This window comes from Macrotis lagotis, chromosome 3, assembly GCF_037893015.1.
Source record: "Macrotis lagotis isolate mMagLag1 chromosome 3, bilby.v1.9.chrom.fasta, whole genome shotgun sequence".
NCBI lineage: Eukaryota > Metazoa > Chordata > Mammalia > Peramelemorphia > Peramelidae > Macrotis > Macrotis lagotis.
This window is the reverse complement of record NC_133660.1, coordinates 113270156-113297874: the sequence shown is the minus strand read 5'-3', so window position 1 is coordinate 113297874 and position 27719 is coordinate 113270156. Positions and strand designations below refer to the sequence as shown.

Here is a 27719-nt window from a genome sequence, read left to right as displayed (position 1 = left end):
CTGCCTGTACAATAATGAAAATGATGATGGTGATGATCATAATTATGATGGTGATGATAAACTCTCTTCACATGCTAACTTATTTGATCCTTACAATATCCCTGTAAGATAGTTGCTATTATTATTCAAATTTTATGATTGAAGAAGCTGAGGCAAAGTGATTTGCCCAGGATCACCCATGCAGGACTTAGAGTTCTAAGTCCTGCTTTCTATCCATTGCTTTAACCATAGCTTATTCTTATTAACATCTTTGCAAGTTGACAAAGAAAACTTATAGGAAATTTGGTAACAATGTTCTCCTGGTTGCTTGTTTATTTTTTGGTCACAGTACAATCTATGGATTCCTTTTTTTTTATTCTCTTGGAACTTACCTCACTTGAAAACTACCTTTAAAAATGGAACAAACAAATAAAATGGAAGACAGTATGGTACAGAAAGTAGAAGACTATCTTTGCAGTCAGGAAGACTGGGTTCAAGTCCTATCTCCACCAGAGAGTAGTTGGATGAGCCTGGCCAAGTATTGTCCCTTTCCAATACCCCAGGCAGACTCTTAGACTCTTACGTTACCAATTCAGTGGTTGCTCTGCTTTGGGGGAGGGGGGAGTTTTCATCCTTTGAGTTCTCTATACTCATGAAATTACAGGTCAAATTCTACCTGCCCTTCACACCGCCCCCCCCCTGAGAATTCTTGAAATTGAGTTAGCTCCAGCACAGATTTCCTTTCACTTAATTTAGTTGGATCCAGTTTCCTTCACAATTTTATCTTCTTGAGTATACTTTTCGACAAATAGCACATTGATTTCTAAGGTATTAAGACCAAATGTGATGTATCCATTCTCAATAATTATGGATATAGACATAGATTTGGATATAAATCCCTATGGATGTAAACTATAGAATCCATACATTTCATACTTTTTGTGATTTTTTTTAAGGTAGAAGTCAAAAGCAGCTCAAATAAGGGAAAAGAATTATGGGAAACAATGATAATTCAGAAAGTCAGCTGGGATATCACTATTCCTGATTTGGTATCATGATAGGAATTTTAAGTGACCCCCCCAACAAATTGAGGCCCTAGTCACAATAATGCTTTTTGTTTTTTTAATGACAGCCAGCATTTTAAAACTACAAGTGTTTTTGAGATCTATCATGCTGGTGTAAAAAAGTTCTGGCATATATTGAAGGTCAATACTATATTCAGAAATGATCAACAGTTCTCTAACTATTTGGAAGTAAAAAAAATTTCAAAGAAAAAAAGTCTGATAAAAATTATGTGATAAGTTCTGGCAGCTGATACAGGCTTCATGTGCCAACCACAACTTTGGACAGTTTGTACTGTCAGTCAATATTTTATGGAGTTTACCACTCCCTCGTTCACTGGGCTCTAGGAAATACTGTCAACTAAGATGCAGGTTAGTTATAGCCCATCAAATTCAATAGCGTTCTTTACTATCACTCTTCTTCATTTCTTGTTTTTCTCTTTCCTCTATATTTTGCAGCTTTTAACTGACTTTTACCTCTCAACTTAGACTTCAATGCCCTTTGTACATGTCATATTTATGCTTCAAGGAGACATTCCAGGCCACTGCTTCATATGCCTTGTAATATATACCTACAACCACATTTATGGATGCCATATGCTTGTATCACTTCCAGAATTATTTCAAAGTTTTCTTGTAAAATCTGATAAAAAGGATTTGGGGATTGTTTTATTCTTTCAGGAAAAAATAGGAATATCAAATTGAATGGAATTAAGTATATCTGAAAGTAAATGGATCAAGGAGGTCAGTTCTTACCCAGGGTCAGGGTCACCAGCAACAAATCACAAAATAGTGATGGCTTTTGCTTCAATTAACCATCAACTTTTTTTTGCCTTAGCCTCAGACTGAAGGGACCACCTCCAAAGGCAAGAAAGTAATTTAGTTCTGACTGCTTTCTGTCCTTAACATTTCACCTTCAACTAAATTGCTCTTAACTGTATTGATTAATCCCAACTGTGAAGACTAGAAGAGTATGGTGAGTGGGGAGAGCAGAGAGAGGACAGATTGGTTGTGAAGGTTGCCTGAATGATAGAAAATCAGCTGAAATCAAATATGGCAGTAATGGACTCATGTAAAGGTCTGCTGTGAGGAGTTCTACCTTGTCATATATACGTGAGTCACAGATACTTAATAGTAATGGAAGCAAGAACTTACATATACACAATTGGAGTCAGAGGGACTTCAGCAGCTATCTATACCCAACCATACTTTTTACATTATTTTTTATTATTTTTAATTTATTTAAGGCAATGGGGTTAAGTGATTTGGCCTAGGCCACACAGCTTGGCAATTATTAAATGTCTGAGGCTGGATTTGAACTTGGGTCCTCCTGATTCCAGGGACAGTGCTCTATCCACTGTGCCACCTAGCAGCCCCCTATACCCAACTATACTTGAATAAATACTGCTACAATAAAAATTCAATAAGCAGTCACCCAATCTCTGCTTGAAAACTTCCAATGAAGGAATAACCACAACTTACTTAGAGATACCACAAATGGGCTAAGATTCAAGAGTGGAATAAAAAAGGCCACATCTACATGAACTCAACCAATAAATAATATGTACTAAAGCATCAAAAATGCCAGTTATTCAGATGTGTGTAGAGGGATGGAAGGAGATCAACTTCTTGCCACCAGAATTATGGAAATGCTATCCTTAAGGAATTCAGGTGAAATGAAATATTGATCAATATAGATTATACAGCAAAGTGATAGAAAAAATGTATCCTTTTAGGTTACAAAAATGTTGACTTCAACATTTTTACTTTTAAGGACATGATAAATTTACTGGAATTACATACCAAAATCTAGTTACCCTTTATAAGCTAGCAGGCAACAAATCTCCATACTACATGCGAGTCCTGAAATATTTGAGAATTTAAATTCAGAGAATTTATCAAATAAACTGGATTTGAAATGGAACAGCATTAGAGATACACCACATCTTCCTTGATATGACACTGATTCATTAAATTAAAAAACTATTCTTAATAGATATCACATACTGAATACTCATAATCCCCAGGCCACATGGAACTAAAAAAAATTTCAACCTGGCAGAAGAAATTAAATTGATGTGGTAATAAAATAAGGTCCATTTGAGGTTCCCTGTCATTCTGTCTGCCAGTGGAGTTGCCAGAAAGATGATTTCAATGAGTCTACAAAAGATGAACTTACATCCCAAAGCTCTTTTTGTTTAGTTATTTCAGTTGTGTCCAACTCTTCATGTCCCTAGTTGGGGTTTTCTTGGCAAAGATCCTGGAGAAGGTTGCCAAATACTTCTTTTTTTTTTTAGGTTTTTGCAAGGCAAATGGGGTCAAGTGGCTTGCCCAAGGCCACACAACTAGGTAATTATTAAGTGTCTGAGACCAGATTTGAACCCAGGTACTCCTGACTCCAAGGCTGGTGCTTTATCCACTACACCACCTAGCCACCCCCTGCCAAGTACTTCTGCAGTTCATTTTACACATGAGGAACTGAGGCAAGAAGGGTTAAATAACTTGACAAGGGTGGCACAGCTTGTAAGATCTGAGACCAGATTTGAACTCAGGAAGATGAGTTCTTCACTTTTGGGCACCCTATCTACCACACCACCCAACTGCCTTCTCAATCCTCTAACTCAATTTCAAAAAGCAGTTATTTTATCCTCCCACACACAAGTGTGTAGAACATTCAACCTCAAAGAATATTAGAATAGTCACAAGGTTCTCACACTGTGCTCATATGAACCCCATCCATAAAAAAGAGATGAGAAAAATGTTTTCAGTGTGCCTACAGATGAGGAGCTTGTATCCCAACCTTTCATTCAATTACAAAAATCAATTATTTTAACTACTTGAGCAATAGCCTATCAAACATTAAAAATAAAGGCACAGTAGTAGAATACTAACTTATCTGAGGACCATTTCTACTTGAACATCAGGTATAAAAACAAGAAAAAGAATGATAACAGAAACAACATTATCAATAATAATAGGATAGGGACTGAACTTCTGGATGAATTAAAGCCAGGAAGAGCTAGTTTCCAATATTCCTTCTACCACATACTGACTGTGGGGCTCTGACATTTGGTGCCCCAAATTTTGTGTAGTGACAAGATCTTATACCCTCATCCAAATCCTCCTAAGTCTTTCCTCACCAAATCCCCAGGAAGATATTTTGTGTGAGCTTCTGGAATATTGTGGAATAGGCTATATACATCTTGTGTCTTTCTATTACTACCCTTAACACAGTAGGTAGCTTATCACAATAATAAATGCTACTTGCTTGCTTGTTAAATTCACTAATAACTAAAGAAAAAGCCTCTGGTGAAAAAAGAATATAAATATTTAATTTCATATTTTCATGATATGTCATCTAGGATAAGATGGAACAAGCCAGAAATATCTATATAACTAATTGCAGTTAGAAACCCAGTCTATCTGAGCTTGATACTTGGAGCGTGGATCCTGAAAAGCATCAGTCTTCAATGATATCCAGGCATCCAGTGAACCACTTACCAGAGATTTATGGGTGCTATAGTTTCATAGAAACATAAATGTCATTATGAAGGTAAGCACATTCTCTCTAACTTTGTGACTAGTTCTGGACCATATGCAATTTAGGCAAAATAATGTTTCCAGGGGCAGGGAGGACCCTGAGGAAAATATCAGAAATGGCAGATAAATGTATGTTTTTAGGCAGAAAAAAAAATGGAACATGAAAACTCAAAATTGTACTTTTACAGGCATATTCAATTCAACTCAACAAACATTTAAGTGAAACACATTGTGTTCTAACTTTCAGAGAGAAACAAGATGTGGAGTTAAGTAGAATGAGCCAGGAAAGCTTGCTGTGCTGAAGGGGTCTAGTTCATCTCTGATATGAAAACAGGGTAAGAGCATTTTGTTAATTTTAATGAGGCATAGGGTGGGGTGGTGTAACTGGGGTTCAGATATGTATTTCATCTGTGAAGGAATTCGTGGGGAAGAAGCACCTTTTTATCAATGATAATCTTCATCTGTTTAGCACTTAAAAGTCTTAGAGTATCTTGGATGAGAGGGGGTGGGGATGACTAAAAGATTTAATGATTATCTGTAGCCAGGGTTACATATCAGTATATACTTAAACTCACATCTTTTCTGACTATGAGGAGAACTCTTTAACCACTACCACATAGCAATCTGAAAGCAGGGCAAAGCAGCATTATTGTAGAGGGGGGAAAAGTGTTAGAGGCAATGCTTTGAAGGATATGCTGATACCTGTCTTTCAGATTCTGAGATTCAAGAAATAGCTGGAAGTTAAAGGTGTCCTAAATTTGTGTGAGTTTCTATAGCTAACTCAACATTTTATATTTCTATTTTTAATTTTTTCAAACCAGGTTTCTTTTTCTATATGTAATTTTTTTTAAAAAGGTTGGCATTTTGGTTCATGTTTGCTAGACATAAATTTACAGATCAAGTTCCAGGGTAAATGAAAGTAAGAACTTATCAACGAACCCACAAGATTGACCCACTTGTATAAGAAATGAATTTTAAACAACTTTTCAATAAATGCAGAGCACTTAAAAATAGGACCACATACTCACCAGTTTCACAATTTTCTGTTATAGTTGATGTATATAACTGCTGACTAAAGGAAAATCTTGCATCTTTTTCCTCCATATGGATGACCAAAAGACCAATAGCTGTTCTGGTGGGGATCCCCTGATCCATAGCCTTTACCTGTAGCCAGACAGGGAAATGTGCTGAGGACAGTTGTTTTTGAAGTTGAATCTCTCCTGAGTGTTCATCAATATGAAACAGAGATTGTGTCTCAGCAAAATTAAACACCACAGCTCCATTGGACCCCAGGTCTGAGTCATAGCTGATCATTGTAGCAATGGTCTGGTTCACAGACATTTGTGAGGAAACAAAAACATCCAAAGGGTTCTGTCCAAAGACAGGACTGTTGTCATTGACATCATCTACATTCACTGTCACATCAACTGTGGTGCTCCTTGGACTTTGGACACTGCAATCACTGGCCACAACCCTAAACACATACTGGGACCTTGTCTCCCGGTCAAGACCTTGGGCAAGTTTCAACGTGCCTGCCATTCTGTCAATAATAAAGATACCCAGAGCATCACTGGTTAGGAAGTACTCGACCTGCCCATTTAGGCCACCGTCTTCATCCACTGCAGAGAGTTCTAGGATCACTGACCCCACTTCAAGGTCTTCTTTCACACAGGCTTGATAGTGGGATGTAGGGAAGGAAGGACTGTGGTCATTATCATCCAAGATGGTCACTTTTAACTCTGTTGTAGAGCTTCTTCCTGGGTTACCCAGATCATAGCATTCAATAATGAGGTTAAAATTGTTGATGTGCTCTCTGTCTAGGCTACATGTTGTTGAGAGCTCTCCTGAAGTTTCATTAATGGTGAAAAGCTGTTCAGTATTTCCTCCTATAAAAATGAAAAGAATGCAAAGGTGAGAGCATACCAAATGACTAATATCCCAAGGAAAGATATCTATCCTTAATATTCCAATCAAAATAAAAAGTAGTTATTAATAATCCACTTGCTTACAGAATTATTGTCATTTAATTAATTTTAAATTCCACAGTCTAGTTCTTTAGTACTATGCTTCTTTTCTTTAATAATGAGAATCTGAGCAATGAGGAATAGGGATGACATGTATCTTCAGCTATAGAAGCATTATTGTACCAAATGAACATCACAGGAAATGTTTTGTTTCCAAATAAGTAAATTGTAGTATAATTTTCCATGACAATAAATGATACTTTGTCCTTCATGCTAAGAAATGTAAGAAATTTATAAAAAGCAAATAGTGCTTGCCTTGTTTTCCCTTCATTGTTTTCTAATGCTATGGGGGCAAGTCAGGGAAAAATTGATAGAACTTTTATCTTGGCTGGACCTATGATTAATTGGGGTAGGGAATTCCTGGTATGAAAAACATCTCTGGTGCACATTAACAGCCCATCTGCATATTATAGTTTTAGAGAGTTACATGGGGTTCTGGAAGATTCAGTGATCTTGCACAACAAATAACTAGTATGTGTCAGGATTTGAACCTTACTTAACCTTGTCTCCATGACTATTTTTTCATCAACCAGATTGGTTTATGAAAGACCACACTGATTCTCCAATGTTTTGGGGTAAGGTCAAAAAAATAAACTTCTTAAAATATTAAATTAAAATATTAATTACCAAAAATGGTAATTGAGTGGTCTGCTGTACACATTTTGGATTGATAGAGACTGGGGAGAACTATCCAGTCAGAGAGCATCACACGCAAATTCAAGAGACATATTGAAGTTAGTGTTTTGGAGTGTCAGTAGCTAGAATAGTAGCAGATGAGGGTAAAGGAGAATTAAGATTATTTGATGGAGGAAGATACCTTATTTCAAATATGGGAGCCCATGTATACTTCTGGAATAGTTGAGGATCCAGAGGATATCCTTAACATTCAAGTAACTAGATTCAACATTTAAGAAATCTAGATCAATGGGCAAATTGATAATCATATCCATTTTATTGTGCTATAAGAAAGGATAAGCAGACAGAATTCATAAAAACCTGAAAAGACTTACATGAACTGATACAATATGAAGTGAGCAGAACCAGGAAAACATTGTACACAGTATCAGCAACATTGTATGATAAATGACTTAGACTGTTCCAAAAGTCTCATGAAGAAAAATGCTATTCTTATTCAGAAAAAGAACTGCTTGAATCAGAATGCAGATCAAAGCATACTATTTTCACTTTATTTTGCCATGCTTTCCCTCTTTGGTGTGTTTCTTTTTTCACCATATGACTAATAAGGAAATATATTTTATGTGATTGCACATATATGACTACATCAAATTGCTTCTGTCTTAAAGAAGGGGGGAGGTAAGAGAGGGATGATGAAAATTTGGATCTCAAAAATTTGTTAGGTTTTTGCAAGGAAAATGGGGTTAAGTGGCTTGCCCAAGGCCACACAGCTAGGTAATTATTAAGTGTTTGAGACCAGATTTGAACCCCGGTACTCCTGACTCCACCTAGCTGCCCCAGATCTCAAAATTTTTAAATGAAATTTATCTTTATATTTAATCTGAAAAAATAAAAATACTACAAAAAAGAAAGCAAGAATTATTTTTATTTTTCTCTGAATCTTCAATTCTTAGTGTCTGGCACACTGTAAGTACCATATCAATGCTTGTTGGCTGATCCCCAAAAAAGCATCATTGTATCTATTGTTTAAAAACCTCTCAAAATATGAATGACAAAAATTTTATAAGATTATATCAAGATCATCTTCCCTAATTGGTATCTTTATTTTCAATTATCAAGGAATATGACACCTCCTGACCAAAATAAGAAGTGGGATGTCACTAAAAAGGTCATAGGATCACTGACTTGGAGGAGCAAAGTACAGTAAAATAACCAACCCATTCACTTTAAAGATGAGGGTGTTAATTGAATTGTCAAAGATCACACCACTTAGTGATTGAAATAGCATTTGAACTCAGGCCCTTTAATTCCAAATTCACCAATCATTCCACTGCACCAAGGACATAGAAATGTCAACAATTGCTTTAGAGTTTTGGAGATTAGATTGTTTTGGCATGTCACTAGGGTGACTGTATAACATAAAAATAAAGGAGACAATTAGGATTTTGAATTATCTGCAAAAGCTGTAATTTTTAAAAAAAGCAAAAATGAAATAAAAAATAGAAATATTCAAATGCAAGAAGGTAGCAGAAATTCCAATTCTATTCCCCTCCTCCCAACTCACTATATGACCTTCTCTAAAGCTCAATTGATTCATTTGGAAAATAAGGTATCCAGATTGCATTAATTCTAAGCTCTCTGACATCTGAATGAGTTAATGAATATTTATTATTCTGAAGCTGAAAATTTTTTTTAAAGAAAGTGAGTGTTTTTTATTACAAAAATTGTGGCTTTGTCACAGAATTCCTAGAATTAACAATTATTCCTTCTCCTAGTCATTCTCAAACCCAACTTAAAATAATTAATTATAACATCCTTGTAAAATGTTTTGTCCCACACAAAAGGGGATTGTGTCAACTATAAACGGTATCTTCTACATGATAAACATCTACTCTTTACCCCTCATATTTTTCTGGATAAATGAAACTAAGAACTAAAATGAAAAGAAACAGTACTCAGAAACTCTCAAATGTTACCTATTGCTAACTCTACATTAATTCAACCAGAATCCATTATCTCAGTCCCAAAGGTGGCTTCTAGACCTGGAGTCAAGAAGATCTATGCTCAGTTCTGACCTCAAACATTTAATAGCTATTAAGTATGACCTTGGATAAGTCACTTCACTTCTCTTTGCTTCTGTTTTCTCAGTCAAATGGGATGATAATTGTAAACAGTGCTTAGTATAATGTTTGGCATATGGTAGATGTTATATAGATCCTTTCTAAAACTCAAAAATTATTTTTTAAAGTAACTATTGATTAAGACTAGTTAACAATCGAACAAGTCTATGCTGGAAACTGGTGTAGCACATTGGTAGCCAATTCACCCTCTGAGTGACTCCTTGAAGAAAACCTGAACCAATGAAGCCTTTAGTCACTCAAAATAATTAAACAACAGAACACAGGAAAAATAACCTGGAAAAATAAATCCCCCATTTGTAATTTTGTTAAAGGTAGATTAGCCAAAAATCCTGGAAAAGTTCAAGACCTATTTCAAGTTAAAAGGGGAATGCTGAAACCAAAAGAGCTTAAACTGGAATGTGATGGTGACCATTCTGTGATTTTATATGGACATTATTCTACAGACTCCCAAAGGAATCATTAAATCCCTGGAACTGGGTCCATCTTGAAAGACAAACAGCAGAAGTCTACCACTTACCAATTATATGATATCGCACAGCTCCATTGTTGCCTGAATCCATGTCCATAGCTAAAATGGTATAGATGACCCCTGGCTCTTTATTCTCTGGAACTCTGATTTCAGGGTTAGGAATAATAAACTTGGGAGCATGGTCATTTTCATCTTCCACACTGCAGAGAATAGTCACGGTGCTGGATAATGGAGGGACTCCCTGGTCCTTCACCAGTACTGACAGAAGATATAGAAAGGGAAGTTTTCTATTAGAGCTGTGGATTTTAACTGAGACCTACCCTGCACCCTTGACAAATTATTAGGGAAAAGAGAGAGAGCAGGGAATCCCTGTCAAAATTTATTGATGAAACTGTCTAAACTTGACTGTCCTTAGTACAACACTTAATAATGAACCAAAGGGCATGGCAGTTATACTGAGTCATTCAACAATCATTTTGAGAAGAAATAAAGTGACAGACTTGATAAGGTAGGAGAAGGGGGCAAATAACAACACTATTGAATTAAATAAACACACTGACTATTCCAAGAATCTTGACATGTTACCTCTAAGTGTGAAGCTCTCCTGAGTCTCTCTGTCGAGTGTAGCTGCTGTTACCACCTCTCCAGTACTGGAATTGATCTTGAAAAGCCCAGATATGGCCATTGGCATGATTTCATATTGCAGTTGGGAGTTGATTCCTTAAAGAATGGTTTTGGTTGGTTGGTTTCAGAAAGAAAAACAAGGGAGAAAAACCACATAAGCTATCTCTTTATAATCCATTAATCTGCTTTCCCATCCTTTTCCCCATGATTATTTGCTAGAAGATAGGTGCTGAAGAGAAAACAAACAAGAATTCTAGGCAACTTTTAAATAAGGTAAGAAAACTGTTATTGTGGATCTTGCCAAAGAAAAGACTCATGGGATGAAATATTTGTTTTTTCAAAAGCCTCCTGAGATTTTCCAAAAGTGAATGTTTAAGATTTTTTCCCCTCTCATAAAAAATGTCTTATGAGTTTGCACTCTACAGTGTATTCCTAATTACTCCATGGAACACCCCTAATTGTGATTTAATGAGACAATAAGAACCTTGCTGGGGAAGCTGTGATTCTCCATGTAGTTCCTGAACTTGGGTGCATAAGCTCAGTAACAGCACCCTGTGTCCTCTCAAATATCAAGAGGTTCACATGTGGCACCACTAATATATCTGTGTCTAAGTGTGTTTGTGCATGCACATGATGGGCTTAGCCTTCTGCCTTTTGAGTAGAATAAGAAATGTCGTTCCACACTCTTACCCATTACTGATCCAAAATAATTTTTCCCATATTTTTAGAGGTTTCAGTACTCCCCTGAGAGGCATATAACGTCATTTCCATCACTAGTTATAGAGTAAGATCATTCACACCATTAACTTTAATGAATTTAATCCTATATTATACACAAAGGGTAGTAGGCATTCATCTCATACCATTGCATGAGTTTTATTTGCATCTCGCACACGTTCCATTCAATCACTTTTCTGTGTTACCCTCTTAACAAACAATCACCCTTTAAGTGTGACCTAAGACTCAGGCCACGCACCTGGAACTGGTGTAGACCTTAATCAAAGGCTGGAAGAACTTGGGGGGAAAAGGAAGGGGTAGACCTTCCCAATAAAATTTTAATTGCAAATCTCCACCTCATCTGTGGTAAATCCTCTTTATTCAATACATCATATTCTAAAATAAAACAAACTATGGTCAAACATTTAGAGCAATTGTCTTGGAGTTGAAAAGAATGGGTTCTAATCTCAGGTTTTTTTTATTTCATAAGCTCACACTTTTAAAAAATGGAAATCATGTTATGAATATATCTATATACATATAAATATATATATATATGTATGTATTGTTATACCTTAGAAAGGCATGATGAGTAATAAAATAATAGTGGATTACATTTCTAAAACAGTTTAAGTTTTTAAAATTGCATCATATATTTATTTGATTTTTTAAAACAAGTAATATAATAATAATGAGATGCAGAATAATGTAGAAGACAAGGAGCTCATGTTTTAGAGCCAGAAGAGCTGAGTTCAAGTCTTATTATGATATTTACTTAATCATGTTCCCCTAGATAAATCAATTAGAGTCATAGATTTAGACCTGAAAAGGTCCTTAGGTTTAATCTAACCTCTTTTTTTCTTTTTGTTACAAATGTACTGAGGTACAGAGAGGCTAAAAGCAATCCTATGGGTAATTAGAAGTCAAAAAATATTTATTATTAAACACTATCTATTGTTGAGCTAAGCTTTGGAAATACAAATGCAAAAATGCAGAACAATGCTTACCCCAAGAAATTTGCAAATTAATGGGAGAAGACAAAACAGGAAATGAAGATAAAAATGGTGGCATGTACCAAATTTATGTACAGAGGTCCAAAGGAATACAAAGAGCAGGAAATAAGGAGGTGGCTAGTAAGGACACCTTCCCTAAAAAAGCAAATTTACTCTGCCCTCCAATCAAATGTAAATTCTTGGTTTGGTTTCATTATTATTCCCATTTTAAAGATGAGGAAAAATGAGGCTCAATTGAGTGACTTGCCAAACATATAATTAGTAGGTGGAAGAGAATGAACTCAAACTAGGGTTTTCTCACTACAAGTTCACTTCACTATAGCGAATCACCAGTTGTGTGGACTTTTGTCTACCACTGACTCTAGAAGAGAGTGTGGCTGATGACTTTGGGCAGCTCTGCCTCACTTAAATCCAACTCACATGAGTAAAAACATCATCCTTTGATGTCTTTGGTCATCTTCAGAAATGAAGGATAGATCTATGTTATGCCCTACACAAAGTCATTTGATTATCTTAAAAGAAAGATTCCATAAAAATACAGAGTGGCATCACTGGTACAAACTCTGGTAATGTCCTCCATTTGTCATAATGATGGTGCTGCTGTCAGAAAAATCAGAATTGGTATCGAGAGCTGACAACAAATTCACTTTACAAAGGGCTTCACTTCACTCCACTTGGTCCTCACAAGAATTCTATGAATCAGATAGTCTGGAGAAACCACAGCCACAAAAGACTAAAATGAGCTAAGACTTAGAGATAGGTTTCTTCTGACTCCAAGACTCTTATTGTTTTCCTTGACATTGGTAAGAAATAATTTAACCGGGGCAGCTAGGTGGCGAAGTGGATAAAGCACTGGCTCTGGAGTTAGGAGGAGTACCTGGGTTCAAATCTGATCTCAGACACTTAATAACTACCTAGCTGTGTGGCCTTGGGCAAACCACTTAACCCCATTTGCCTTGCAAAAAAAAAAAAAAAAACAACCTAAAAAAAAAGAAATAATTTAACCACATATAAGATACAAGTAGCATTACCAAGGGGAAAAATGTTTTCCATTTCACTGTTTGACATTATTATTACTTTGGGGGTGAGAAGAATAAATAGACAAGAATGGGAATTCTAGATCTGCTAATTCATTACCATGAGATACTCCTTACCATAGTAGATGAAATTTTTTTGTTTTTATATCACCTTAATTTCTTACTAAACCTCCCCTCCCCACACATATATGCACCCCAGAGTAATTCCTTATTTAAAAAAAAGAATCAAAAAGAGAGGAAAAAAACAGGTGATATATAAATATAAAGTCTACCATTATATGCATAGCAGTTTTTAATAAATTCAGATACTCATTATTTTTTATTCTGTTTTTATCTTCACTTTTCTAAAACATGTTTACCCTAGAAGAACCTTTTTATAAATAGTAAAGAACAGAAAATAGGTTCCAAGATGTTAAATTTAAAAATTTCATAAGAACAAACAAATTTCATATTCTCATAAACACTTTAAACCTCTCCTCTTTCAGGCTTTCCCAGACAGTTACACAATCTCCATAAAAATGCACTTATCAATCATCCTCTTCTCCTAAACAATCTCTTCTCTCTGTATTTTTGAGACACTTTTCTCTTTGTCCTTCTACCCATCAGAATGTCCCTTGTAGTCAAGGTTCATCATCCTTGTCACACTTATTAAGATTTAAATGTACCCCAATATTCTATCCTGACCATTTTCCTCCACACTCTTTTACCTAGTGAACTGTTCAGCTCATGAGTCCAATTATAATTTATACTATAAATGACTCCCATATAAAACTATGCATACATCTTCTATCCATCTACGTAATTTATCTAATTATCTATCCATTTTCATCCCCAAGTCTGTTATTGCAAAGTTCCTTTGAACATCTCAAACTCAACATGTAGAAAACTGAACTCGCCTTACCCACCCACCCACCCACTCATCTCAAACCTCACCCTCTACCAAACTTCTCTATTACTGTCTAGGGCAATGCTATTATCCTTTTAATTACTCAGGATTGCTACTTTGGTGTTATACTTCCCTCTCACTTTCATTTGCCGCATGTATCCAGGTAGTTGCCAAGTCTACTTTTACATTTCTATCTTTACACTTTTGGGATATATCCATCTGCTACTCTTAACAAACCCACCGCTTTTATTCAGGTCATTTTTACTCAGGGATGCCTATTATCTCTATAATCAAATAAAAGGTGGTATTTAAAGATCTTCACCACTTTGTCCCTCAAATTTCCAGAATTAGATATTATTTCTCTTCATGCACCAGATTGGTCCTTCTTGTTCCCTCCCCATTCCTGCCCTATTAAAGACACTCTATCTCCCACATACATTACTTTGTATTAGCTATCTCCCTTTCCTGTAATGCATTCCCTTCTAAGTTCCACTTCCCATGGAATCTTTGGTTTCATTCAAGATTACGTAAAGCCTTTCCTGATCTCATTTCCCAACTACTTTATTCTGTTAGAAACTTTTATTTGGACATTTTGCTGCCCCCTCTAGAATGACAGGTTACTAAAGACAGAGATGATTTCATTCATTTTTTTTTGTATCTTCAAACACTTAGAACAAAACCTTAACTATAGCAGGTCTTTAATCAACTGATGAATTGACAAAAAATCTGAATTGATGAAGAAATTCAGTTTGATATATCTGTATGCAATTCCCTTAACAGAGACTTTTCAATGGAACATTATTATTTCATTTTGGCAAAGGTCTTTTTTTTAAAGTTTCCTATCTATCCCCTTACTATTTTTTTATTTGTTTTTCTCTTCAACCTTGCCATTTTCATCATGATTTTTTAAAATTCTCTTTTCTGCAATGGAGAAACATTGTCATATAGAATTTGAAGCCCCAATGACCTTTCTCCTATTCTCACCCCAATCACTGCTATTATCTCCTTCCAAAAGCTTCACATTTTTCTTCATAGACTAGTTCTCTCCCCCCCCCTTCTTCGAGGGAGTGAGTTGTCTTCTAAACTGACATTGCTATTTTTTAGGACCATAAAAATAGTAGCCATTAGAAGGACCACACATCCTGTTGGTGGGAGCCCTGTCTAATTACTGCCTGGGAACCTGGCACCAGAAATGGTTTGATCATTGCGGGGATTGTATTTTGCAATTTCTAACTTCCAAAATACTTTCCATGTTCACTCTCTCTTGCTCTTCATTTTGGTTTCCTGCTTTCTTCAAATTATTCCTTCATTCCTGATGTAAATGTCTAGTTATTATCAAGGTTCCATTTGTTCCTCTTTATTTCCTCCTATTTCTAATTCTTATGTCAACTGGACTTTTTTTTTCCTTGACGATACCTTTAGTTTCCCCAGGCATACTCTTTATTGATTTTTAAATATATATGCCCTTTGGATAGTACCAGCCCAAAATCTTCAAGTTCACAGGGGCTCAGTTTGCATAGCACTGGCCCCTATTTCATTATTACATAGAGGTTTTCCCTGACCCCCAGGAATGGTATGTAGATGATATACAGAATCTTAGACTATGGGAAATATTTGAACCTAAACATCACTTAGCCTGGCCACCAAATGAAGGGTGAGTACCTGGGTAAAGAAGGAGGTTAATCATCAACAGCCTTACCCATTGTTTTGATTCATTGTCCTTCTTCCCAATAAGTCCATGTCAATTTATGTATTGCATTTCACCAATTTTTTTGGAACAACATATTTTTATATTGAAGAAAGATAATCATGGTTTGCACAACCAACAGATTTCTTTGATCTATCTGGTTATTGACTGTCCTTACTACCTCACAACACTGGCTTTGCAGTTAGAACTGGGTTCAAATTCTGCCTTTGTTTCTTGTGAATCTTTGAGCAAATGAATTAACTTTCTAGGGCCTTTGTTATCAATTACAATAATAATTGGATTATATGGTTTCTGAAATCCCTTACAGTTCTAGGACAGTGACTCTAAGATCTTTTGGCACATTTCACCATTCATCTTAAATTAAACACATGTAATAGGGCATGATGAAGAGCAAGCTACACGTGCTCCATTCTATTGAGAAACAACCAGTTGAGAATTCATTTCCCATTAGGTGAACTTTGAATTTCTTTGAGATATTGGGCCCATGATGCATGAAAACCATTATTTTTAAGTGGTGGGGGGAAAGGAAGTAGAAACCAAGACCATTCAATTAGCAGATTCATACTATAAAGAAGAGTAAGAGACATTAGAATTTAATTGTAATTGTAATCCCTTGTTAATAAAATGTATATGAGTTTTTTCTATTTCTTTGCTAATTGTTTTAATTTCAGTTAAATATTTTGCCTTTAAAATGCATGGTCCTTGACTGGTCTCCTAGCCAAGATGCATCCTAACTTTAAAAATTTTCTGCTAATGTTACATGGGAACTCAAGTCCAATAAGATCAATTTTTATCTGAAATGTTCCACGTTAAACCCAGAAGTATAATTCCAAGGTTGAACCATACATTGACTTCATGAAGATTCAGCTATTTTCCCCACTTTAATAGCACACCTTTGTGTGGAGTAGTCTCTGTCTTTTGCTGTTTTCATCAAGCTTTGAAGTAGAGCTCTTAGAAAAATTCTTGTCATTGATATTCAATGTTAGCAACTTCCAGTGTCTCATAACCTTTCTTGTTCTCTTTTACTTTTCAAACCTTATTCATCCTCTCCCATGCCATTGAAAATGCAGTCCAAAATTGGCTGGGGCATGTCTCAGCAGACTTGGAGAACTCTGTAGTGTGGCCATCAGCCTCAGGCCATTCCTTTTTTCATGGTTTGATCATAATTCTTGTGCCACATGGTTTGCCACTAAATCCTTTGTTTCTTCCTGCTTCAAACTGGCATTCTGGCATTGCCCATATCCTCCCTTCTCTAATTTTTCCTGGCTCTTCAGTGTTTTGAAAATTTTAAAGTGATATGTAAGTGTGAACTATTATTTTTCAAGAAAGAACTCTTCCATTGCTTACTTTTTTGAGATATTTAATTAAGTGGGATATAAAGCTTCCTTTTTTTTTAACCTCTCAAGGCTACAGTAACAATCATCTCTCTGCATAAATTCTTCAGAGTTGTCTATTAGAAAAGCTTGTCATCTTGGTTCATATTTTCTGCCCTTACTATCTTGTCCTTGACTGAGCACATTGCTATCCTTGATTGTTCCTTGATTTTTCTTTATTTAATGTTCCAATATCTTCACTAATATTTTTTCTTCTATATTTGGGCAGATTTGCTATCTCATAATCTGAGCACTCCCTCCAGTGGTATAGATTACTACCCCTTCAAACATATTCATTCTGTGAGACTCTTATCCATGTCTTCCAATAAATCTGCCACAGGAAGTCAACACAGTGGTTTTTCTCCTGGGGGTAGCATTCTATGTAACTATCCCATTACTTCTCGCTTTCCTTCATCCTCTGAATCACTCTAGCTTCCCTAATCTGGGGGCACAGAAGTCACTCAGAGAACAATCCCACTACTGAAGAAAGCATAGGAACATTGACCTGCTCTCTTTCTTACCTGAGTCAGTTTGCCCCTCCTTAGGCAGTCTGGTTCCCTAACTTCTACAACTCATCATACTGATAATGGACTTAATACAGACACCCAATTATCTTTGCTCCCTACAGCTCAGAACTTTTGAGCTCAAGAAATCCATCTCTCAGTCTTCATTGAAGAAGGAATCACAAGCATGTGATGCCACACCCCCAATTTTAGGTCTCTTGATATTTAATCAGCACCAGTGCAACACTCAGATTTTCTTACTACCTATCAACATTTTTAGTATCACATTTATAACTTTTATGCTACAACTCATACATAATTAGTCTTTTTTAACACTGTTAAAATTTATGTAATATAATATTTCCTACTTATACCCATTATCCATTGCTTCACTGCCCTTCAGGTGAGTTATAATTGATTTTTCAGTAACTGTTATATTTAACAACATGAAAATCATCATTAAAGTAATAGTTTTCAAAAGGTGGATTTTTGTTTCAAGTAGAAATTGGGGTGAGTGAAAGTTCTATATAATTTCTTCAAAGAAATTTGACATCATTTCTCATTATTAAATCTAGACAAAACTTAATGTTGATCTTTTTGTTGTTCAGTCATTTTCAGTTATGTCCAAATTTTTCAAGATCCCATTTGAGGTTTTCTTAGCAAAGATACCAGAATTATTTGCCACTTCCTTCTCCAACTCATTTTATAGAAGAGGAAACTGATGTAAATAGGGTAAAGTGACTTGCCAAGGATCATACATCTTGTATGAGTCTGAACTGAAAAAGATGGGTCTACTTCTGGGTCCTCTATCCACTGTGCCAACTAGTTGTCCCTAGAGTCAGAACTTAGGATCAAATTCTGGGTTTCTATTATTATTTACTACCTGGGTCACTCTGCGCAAGACACCCTATAGATTCCTCATCTGTAAAATGAGGAGTTTGGACCTGTTGATTACCTTTTGGCTATTTCTACTCTTACCTACTCTTCTTGATATTTAGTCAAATTTCTCCCATCCTTGACCTCCATATAACATTGCCCTATATAGTTTTCCATCCTTATATAGTTTTTATCTTTCACATTTCTTAGAAAGGAAGTTGTTGGGAGCCAGGGTCTCTAAGCTGTTTGACACAGTAATAACAAGAAGACTCAAGACAGTCACACTGCCTGATGGAACAACATTTCCTTCTTCAATATATATAGGTCTATTATTGATTGCAATATTTACGCCCCTAATAGTGGAATGACTATAAAGGAAGGATTTCAGAAAAATTCCTTGAATAAAAAAATTGTAAATTCTGTTCAAATTTAACAGGACTGCCTCTCCCTGAGGCATACAAAAGGCTTCAACATTATGAAATCTCTGGAAAACCCAACACTGGGAATTCCAAAGGGATGCCAGAATATATACAGGGAAAACAGAAACAAGATGGGTCAGATAGAATTCCAGGGACATTAATAGTTTTGCCCCCCTTACCATACACAGGAATATATGAAAAATGGTGAGAAAGTAGTTAGTACAGGTGACCGATATGTGAACTCCAGCAGCCTTAGTTTCATGGGAAAGAATAAAAAAGTCACAGAAACTGTGGCTTCTACCAACAAGGCCTGAAAGAAAAATTGGTTATTGTAAGAGTTAATGGATGGGTGGACAAGCATAAAGACCCTCACTATAGATTGTTAAGGAAGTGTATCAAAAAACATTACTTACACAAAAAATATAAAAATCTTTCCACTAAAAGAATTGCTTAATTAATAACTTTAAATGAATTAACAATTATACAATGTAGTAATAAACATGGTAACAGGTTGAGGTCATCATGGTCTGAGTAGGGACAAGAAATCAATTAACTATATCATTATTAATTAAACTTGTAATCACATGATTAAAACTTGTAACCACATGAATTATATGATTGATGATGAAAATTGTACACTTCTGTAACCAAGGAAATGATCTTAGCTTGCTTGAAACATACAAGATTCTGAGACTATAAAAATAAATCCAAGCTGCTGACAGTCAGTCAACCTACTCCTGCCTTTACCCACTTGTTGACTCAACTCATTTCGCCAACTCTATCCCTCCTGTCAGGTGCCAAGGACCCCGTGGAGGCTGGACCCCCTCAGGAAGTGGTACTTTGTATAGACAATCTTGACCTTTTCTCTTTCACAATTCATATCCATCTAGAATTCACTTATGTTCCCTAACAAATACAACAAAAGCTATGGGCAGAGCAATAAAATCTACTTTTATTCATGGCAATAGGCATGGTTTGGACTTATATAGTACTGTGAAAACTTGTATAATCTGGCTTGGTAAAGGGAAATATCTTGATTACTTCTAATTAGTCTATAATATCTAGAAATCTTTGCCTCAGTAACAGAAAAAGTATTTTGATGCAACTGATCTAATAACATGGAATAACACCTAGTATGCTTATGAAATGACTCTTGGGACAACTGAAGTATAAGGAAGATGTTATAAAACAAAGCAAATAGACACTGAAACAGTAAACACACTATGCCATGATGAGTGGCTACTTCATAGGGCTGATATGAATGGGACTCGAATTAAATAAATAGTATAGAAAGTACTTTGCAAGCCTCAGAACATTGTTAATATGGTCAGAGAACATTTTAAGGCTATTCTTTTTGTTTGTTTGTTTGTTTGTTTTTTATTTTTTATTTTATTTTATTTTATTTTAAGGCTATTCTAATAGATACTGTGGGGAGGTAATCAAACTTCTACTTTACTTAAAATCACCAAAAAATAATGGAAAAATTATAAGACTTTTACTCCTACTGCTAATTTTCTTAGTGGAATCACAATTAAGGGTTTTAGTTTTTAGAGCAATTTTGATTGATAAATTCTCCAGAGATTTTTCATGGAGCTAGACATAAACAAGGAAGAGAACTTGGTTCCAGAAATCTTATCCTACAAGAATTGAGAATAAAGTTTCCATTATATATTTCCACATACCTGTGTGGCATTCAAACCTTGAAAGTATCATTTCAATTTAATATTGTTTCAGCACTTGAATAGTGCATAGACTCCATCCAAACTTACTTGTTGGATCCTTTAGCAAGGTAACTATAAGACTACAAAGGATATTTTTGATCCTCCAAAATTAATGGTAGTTCTCATAGATTCCAAGTTTGGTGCTAATGTCTTTAGTTACTACTAGTAGTATCTTTTTTAATTCAAAAAGAAACTTCTCTGGAAAGAGCAGCCTTCACTGCTCCAAATTCTATGAATTGTGAATATGAAACATACTACTGTAATATTCCATCTAAAAGATACCATAAAAAAACATGATATTGTTCAATACCATAAAAATACATTGTTTTTTTTCTCAAAATGAGTAAGAGAAAGAAGGAGGAGGAATAATAGGAAAAGTATGAAGAAGAAGAGGAAAGGGAAGGAGAGAAGGAGGGGAAGAGGAGGAAGACAAGGAAGAAGGAAAAGAGGCAATTATAGAGTCATGAACTGAAGAGAAGATTAAACAAAATCACCATTATATTATAGAATCATAACTTAACCCAACAGAAGATTTTTGTACTATTAAATGTTTGTTAATCACCAACTAACTTCAAAGGAAGGCAGGATTGGGCATGAAATGTTTGTATAAAAGTGGGTAGTTCACATTGCTTTGTTTATTCACAGTAGTATTTTAGACAAATACAATTCCACTTGAATTTTACATTGCTTGCTATATAGAGTTCACCTTACAGAATGCTAATATTTAGGAGTTCCTATGTTATCTTTCATCTAAGTAGTGTGGTAAGGCAATCACTGGTTATCAAAGCAATGCAATAACTCTTCCTTGATGACTGGAAAAAAGAGAAAAATTCTTTGATCATGCTGCCCCACTCTGGTCAAAAGCGTGAAGTACAGCTGAAAAATACCAGTTTTAATCACCATTATAAAGACATTTATAAATGATTCAGACTTTAACTATCTGCAAAGTTATAAGGATTCAATGCAATGCAATATAGAACCTATAACCTATTTACGTATAGTATTAAAATTATTTCCTTCAAATTTCATATTCAACTTTGTTTATCACATTCAATTGAAATAGTAAAAGAAGAATGTTGTCAAATTGAATAGCAAAGAAATAAGGAGAGAAAGTCTTTTCCATTTGGCCAGAGCATCTAAATTATATAGCAGAAGCACCTAAGTGATTTTAAACAGAGGTCATGAAAATTTGGCCAAAAATTCTGATTAAATTTTTTTTAATTTAAAAGTTGAACAAATTCATTATGAATACTGCAGAAATAACTCCAGAAAAAAAATTTACCCTGCAATAATGTTATATTATTTAGATATAAAATTAATTTTATTACATATAACAATTGGAAAAAAGGAATCAGTATGGTTTTTGCTAATCTTTACTAACATTCACAAATGAAACATACTATTAATGGCAAAAGTCACATATTCTACTACTTATTTTGAGTATTACAGCATATAGATCATAGCTATATTTTGAATAATGAAAAACTCTTATAGAATTCTAGTTAATGAAAGATGAAAGCAGTTTATTGGTAAGCATTTGGTCAGGATGGGGGGGGGGGGTTATAAGGAATGTCATTTCCTTTCCTTTTTGAGTGCCTGTTCATATCAAAGACATTCTCCTAAGCATAGTAGATAAGAACTGGATGAATAGAACTTTATATGATTTTTTTGATAGATTCTAAATGAAAAAAAGAAACAGATAGCCTATATTTCTCAGGGTATTTATGACATTTTAATCAACAAATATAACATGAACAATTAGCTAAAAACAGTGGTGTCTTATAAACACATCTCTCTGAATAAGTAAGGAAGAATATTCCCTAAGCTTTAAGCCAGTGGAAGACTAGATACTTTTGAGACCTACAATTTCTAACTTTTTTTGCATATGTACAGTATGGAGCAGTAGAGAGAGTACTAGAGTCACAAAGACCTGCATTCAAATCAGCCTTCAGACACTTAATAGCTGTGTGAGCCTGGAGGAGTCACTTAACCCCCGTTTCTTCATCTGTAAAATGAACTGGAGAAGGAAATACTCTAGGATCTTTACCAAGAAACCCCATAAAGGAGTCATGAAGAGTCAGAAATGACTGAAAACAACTGATCCACAACAAATGTACCCCCCCTTGAATTAGATTATTCTCCCCACTCTCATGTCTTCCTATTTGAAGGAAAAAAAAATCCTAATGTAAACCTCAGTTAGGAGCTACTTCCATTCCACTAGACTGTAAGTTTCTTGAAAGTAAGGATTGGAATCATTTCTGATCTTTGCATAGCTTTAATCATACCCCCCCCCCAGGGAATTAAATAAATTATTTTAATTGAATGGTAAAGAAAATCAAGAAAGCTGGAGAGAGTGCTCCTATTAGTTTTCTGGGCCATGTCTAACTTTAAATTTAAGCCAAGTATCATTTTCTGAGCATTCATAAGCTATATTTTTGGCCCTCCAGAGAATGAATAGACAATAACTTTCAGAAAGTCATTCTCAGAGGGTTAGCCTATTTTTCTCTAGAAACAATGTGCTATTCCATAATCTAGATCAAACAACTAAGTATAAAGGCAATGAAAGTACCTGAATCTCTGTCAACAGCTTCCACCTTGGTAACATACTGCCCCGGACTCTGGTTTTCAGCAACCGTAGCTTCATAGACGTATTGCTTAAATTCTGGTGCCTCATCATTTATGTCAAGAACATAAATTGTCAAAGTCTGTGTTGTAGAGAGTGCTGGCAGACCATCATCCAGTGACAGAAGGGTCAGTACATGAAAGGTCTGTACTTCATAGTCCAAAGGACAAATAGTTGTTAACAAGCCTAGGTGGAGAAATTTAAGTGATAAAAATATCATCAATATCCCCAAAGGGGCAGGCAATTTTCACTATTCATTTATCTAACTGGGATATTTTGATGAAAATTCATTCAGGCTATGTAGTTGTGAAAGAGGGGTAAAAAGAATTCAAAGTCATTCAAAATTTTGATAAATGTTCGTGACTGAAACATAGAAATAAAGAATAAGATCTAGTCCAATGTAAAATTAAAGAAAAAAGTACTTACAAGAATATATCTAATATATATCTAATGCAGAGGTTCTTAATCAATATGTGTATATGTGAGATAGACACGTTTTTCTCAATCTTGTAAAGCCCTTCTCAGAATAGTTTTTAAATTATTATTTTATTTATATATAAATTATTATTTAAGTATAGTCTAAATTATTTTTCCCATCCAAGAAATTTGACCCCCACCCAAAACCATGGACTCCTTTGTGGGATAGCTCCAGGTAAAGAACCTCTGTCCTAGTCTTTCTCCCTGCCTAAAGAAAGGGTCACAATTAAATCATACAAGATATCTGAAATAGTCTTCAAAGACCACTGACACTCTAAATCAGTATCTCAAATGGTTCTTAAATTTACTACAGATCATATTTATTTTCTGCCTAAATAAGTTGGTTATTGTGAAAGAGAGTCTGGCCCCTGGTCTTCTGAAATTCTCAGCACTGCATTATAGAATTATGTTCTCTTTGTACTGCCTATCTGTTAACTGCCTCTTTTACTGACAGTAAAAAGCAAAGACTTTATGAGGAAGACAATAAACTTCATGAATAAAACATGCTTGAGCTTCCAGTTACTGTTGTTCTCTAACTACCCATATGCTGAAAGTGTGATAAAGATTTGCACCCTGATTCCCAGGATCAAATGTTCCTTTAGGGGTGGTATTTTCCTCCATAAACAATTCAAACTTCTATGAAGTTTTATTCCAAATAATTAAGCAGGAGGTTTCTGGTATAGGTTTCTACAAACCCACCTTTGAATAATTATTCCTCTTGAGCACTTTTCCCACTTTATAGCCTGGAACCATTGAAAACCCTTTTGCTAGAAGTCTGCTTATGAGAAATATGAACCTTGAGAGAGAGATAAACCTTTCACACATGAATGTATTTGGCAATTATCATTTTATGTACCAGAAAAATGCCTAAGCAATTGAAAAAGCATCGCCACAGTCGAAGACCTTTTGCTGGGACACTTAGCTGTGTAAATCTATCCATGTTTCTTTCTTTGACAGTCTTAAACAGATTGGCTTTAGCAACCCCAGGAAAAAAGTGGGTATCAATGGAACAGCTAGTAGACCCAGTTCCAGAGGAGATCAGTGGCCTACAATTGCCATATTTCTCTATCAGCTAGGTGTTTAGGTCACATCCACATACCCTCAGAAGGGCAGATGTGTAGGATTAGTAAACACACAAAGGCAGAACATAATAAGTGAGAGATCATGATTTCCAAAAGCTAGAAATCTATTTCCATGTCAAAGAGCATCAAAAAGGTACTGCCTCTGCTAAGTTTGAGATAAAAGTTCCTTCCTTTCTAGGAAGTGAATAAGTTATCAATTCAGTTGCTTTCAGCTTTTCTTGGAAATTAAGTTATTGTGAGGTTCAGTATCACATAGAATTTTACACAGAGAATTCGTACTAAAAGAGCTCAAAGCATTTGGCAGAAAGTATATTTTCAATGTTTCCAAGGAAAGAGCAAAAGGTGAATTTGAGAGCAGAAAGGAATTTCTGCCATCAATTAAGCTACTGACATTTCATCAAACACGTGTTTGGTTTTTTGTTTCTGTTCTTTTGGGGGTTTTGGCCACAACAAAGCAATGCAAATCTACTCTCTAGGTACTTGTGTGAACCTATTTTTTTGTATGGTAGCTTTCCCATAAGAAGATAACCTCCTTGAAGGAATCTCCTTTTTTTTGTGTCACCAAAGTTGAGTACAGTCAATGGTAAATGGCTGATAAATGCCTATAGACTGATTGACTGATTGGATGGGAACAGTAGTGTCTTTATGTCAAAATCACTCCCAGGGTCACATATATGAACTAATGAAGATGTTAGGTCTTCTGAGAATCAAGATAAATTTGGAGAGGTTCACCAGCAGGCTGCCCATTGGCTGATCAATTGATTTAACCACTGCCATTCTTAAATATCATCTCTTAAGATATAGAACACTGCAATGTGAGCTAGAAGAGGCAATATAGCCACCAATGAAATTATGGATGCTGAGGAGTACCAAAATACCTTCAATGGCCTTCAAATAAAATTTCTAGATTACTCTCTCAATTGTCTGTCAATGATTCAAGTTCATAGTTTGACTATTTTAAAATCACAATCTCCACCTCTGCAGATTTGAACAAGAGTCAGAGGAGGGTATTAACTATTTGAAAATACTTGCCTTTATATCAGAAGTTGTTAACCTGGAGTTGATAAACTTTATACACATATACTTATAAATGTATACATATATGTATATATGCATATATAGATAGATAAATAGATAACTATGTCATTGTAATTGCTTTGCTTTTGAGTCATATATATTTGTTTTATGTATTTAAAAACATGTCTGAGAAGGGACCCATAAGCTTCACAAGATTATCAAAAGGGTTCATGACACCAAAAAGAACCCCACCCTTTTCCTTTCCTTTTCTCTCTCTCTCTCTCTCTCTCTCTCTCTCTCTCTCTCTCTCTCTCTCTCTCTCTCTCTCACCCTGTTTTCTCTATTCTCTTTTTTTCTCTATGTCTATCTATTTCTGTTTCTTTTTTCTCTCTTTCTCTGCCTCTCTCCCTCCTCCAGCCTATGATTTGGTAAGCAAAAGTGGTCACTTGTATCTTTCTAAAAATGCTATCATCCTTATATATGTTAGTTTGTGTCCACTGAAAACTTAGGTCAAGCAGTCACTTGAGGTAATGAAATACAAATGATAATATATTTTCAAATTGTAGCTATCACACCTTGAGAACTATAATCCCACAAGAAAACATGAAAGAAATTAAAAAGCATGAATTTATTTGCTTAAACATAGTTTAAGATTAAAATTTATATAGTCCATCCTACCTGATATTTCATCCAGCATGAAGGTTTTGTTTTCATTTCCTGAGAGAATGTGATATGTGATTCTTCCATTCCTTCCTTCATCTGGATCCTTAGCAACAATGTGATGCACCACAGAACCTATTTCTTCATCTTCTGAGATGTAGGTAACAGCAGAGGACACAAAGCTAGGACTGTGGTCATTGACATCTAAAATGACCACCTTGGCTGTCATGGTTCTCAATTTCCGATCTGTTAAATTCACAGCCTGGTCTGAAGCTGTCACTGTCAAGACAAAGGACTGAACAGTCTCCCTATCCAATGGGGATGCAGTGACCAGTGTACCATATGAGGGGTGGATAAGGAAAGGATTTTCATAAGGACTCTTATTTTCAATGAAATACTGTACTTTGCTGTTTAGAAAACTGCCATCTCCATCTTTGGCATTAAATGTATAAACCAAAGTACCTACAGAAACATTCTCCTTTATGCTGATCACTATGAAATCATCCTGGAAAAAAGGATAATGGTCATTCTGGTCTTCCACATCAATACTAAGGAAGATGGTACTATTCAGTGGAGGATTTTGACTGTTATCTTTTGTAGTCACCCTAAGAAGATAGTGGGAGGTCATTTCATAGTCAAGTTTCCTGGAAAGAAATAAATCCCCTGTTGAGCTGTCAATCTCAAAATGAATATCCTTGTCTTCTTCAACTATACTTAACTGGAACTTTCCATTATGTTGCTGTAGATAATCAGGGGACTTTATCAGGCTCATTACTTTTGCAGGCTTAAAATTTTCTGGTATGACCAAATGCTGAATATAACGAGAAACTGGTGGCTTCTCTTTGGAGAGTGGAATCACCTGAAACAAAAATATAGAAAAATCTTCTGGGTTTGGTTTTTTTTTTTTAGGTTTTCATTGTTCCATTTCAACACTAATTTAGGGGCTTATTCATTCTTCTTGTGTTCTCATCAGAAAAAGTTAGCTCTTTTTATATAACATCTGGGAAGTCGGCAAAGAATGTATAATACATAGTAGGTAAAGCCACTGCAGAACTTATACTGTTTGGCTTGTTCCAACATCTGAAATGAGAGTTTAGTGAAGTCATACAAGGCTTAAACTATGTTAGAGTCTC

General features: G+C 35.3%; 1 protein-coding gene across 1 annotated transcript in view; it reads right to left on the bottom strand.

Moving 5' to 3' along the window:
• The window catches only part of DCHS2 (dachsous cadherin-related 2), a 320767-nt gene that overhangs the window by 46717 nt on the left and 246331 nt on the right, over positions 1-27719 (bottom strand). Inside the window, exons 6-10 of the mRNA XM_074231573.1 lie at positions 26605-27445; positions 23297-23536; positions 10436-10570; positions 9899-10108; positions 5609-6466 (exon numbers count right to left, since the gene is read on the bottom strand). Coding sequence (XP_074087674.1) covers positions 5609-6466; positions 9899-10108; positions 10436-10570; positions 23297-23536; positions 26605-27445 — 2284 coding nt within the window. The remainder of the gene's footprint in view (positions 1-5608; positions 6467-9898; positions 10109-10435; positions 10571-23296; positions 23537-26604; positions 27446-27719) is intronic.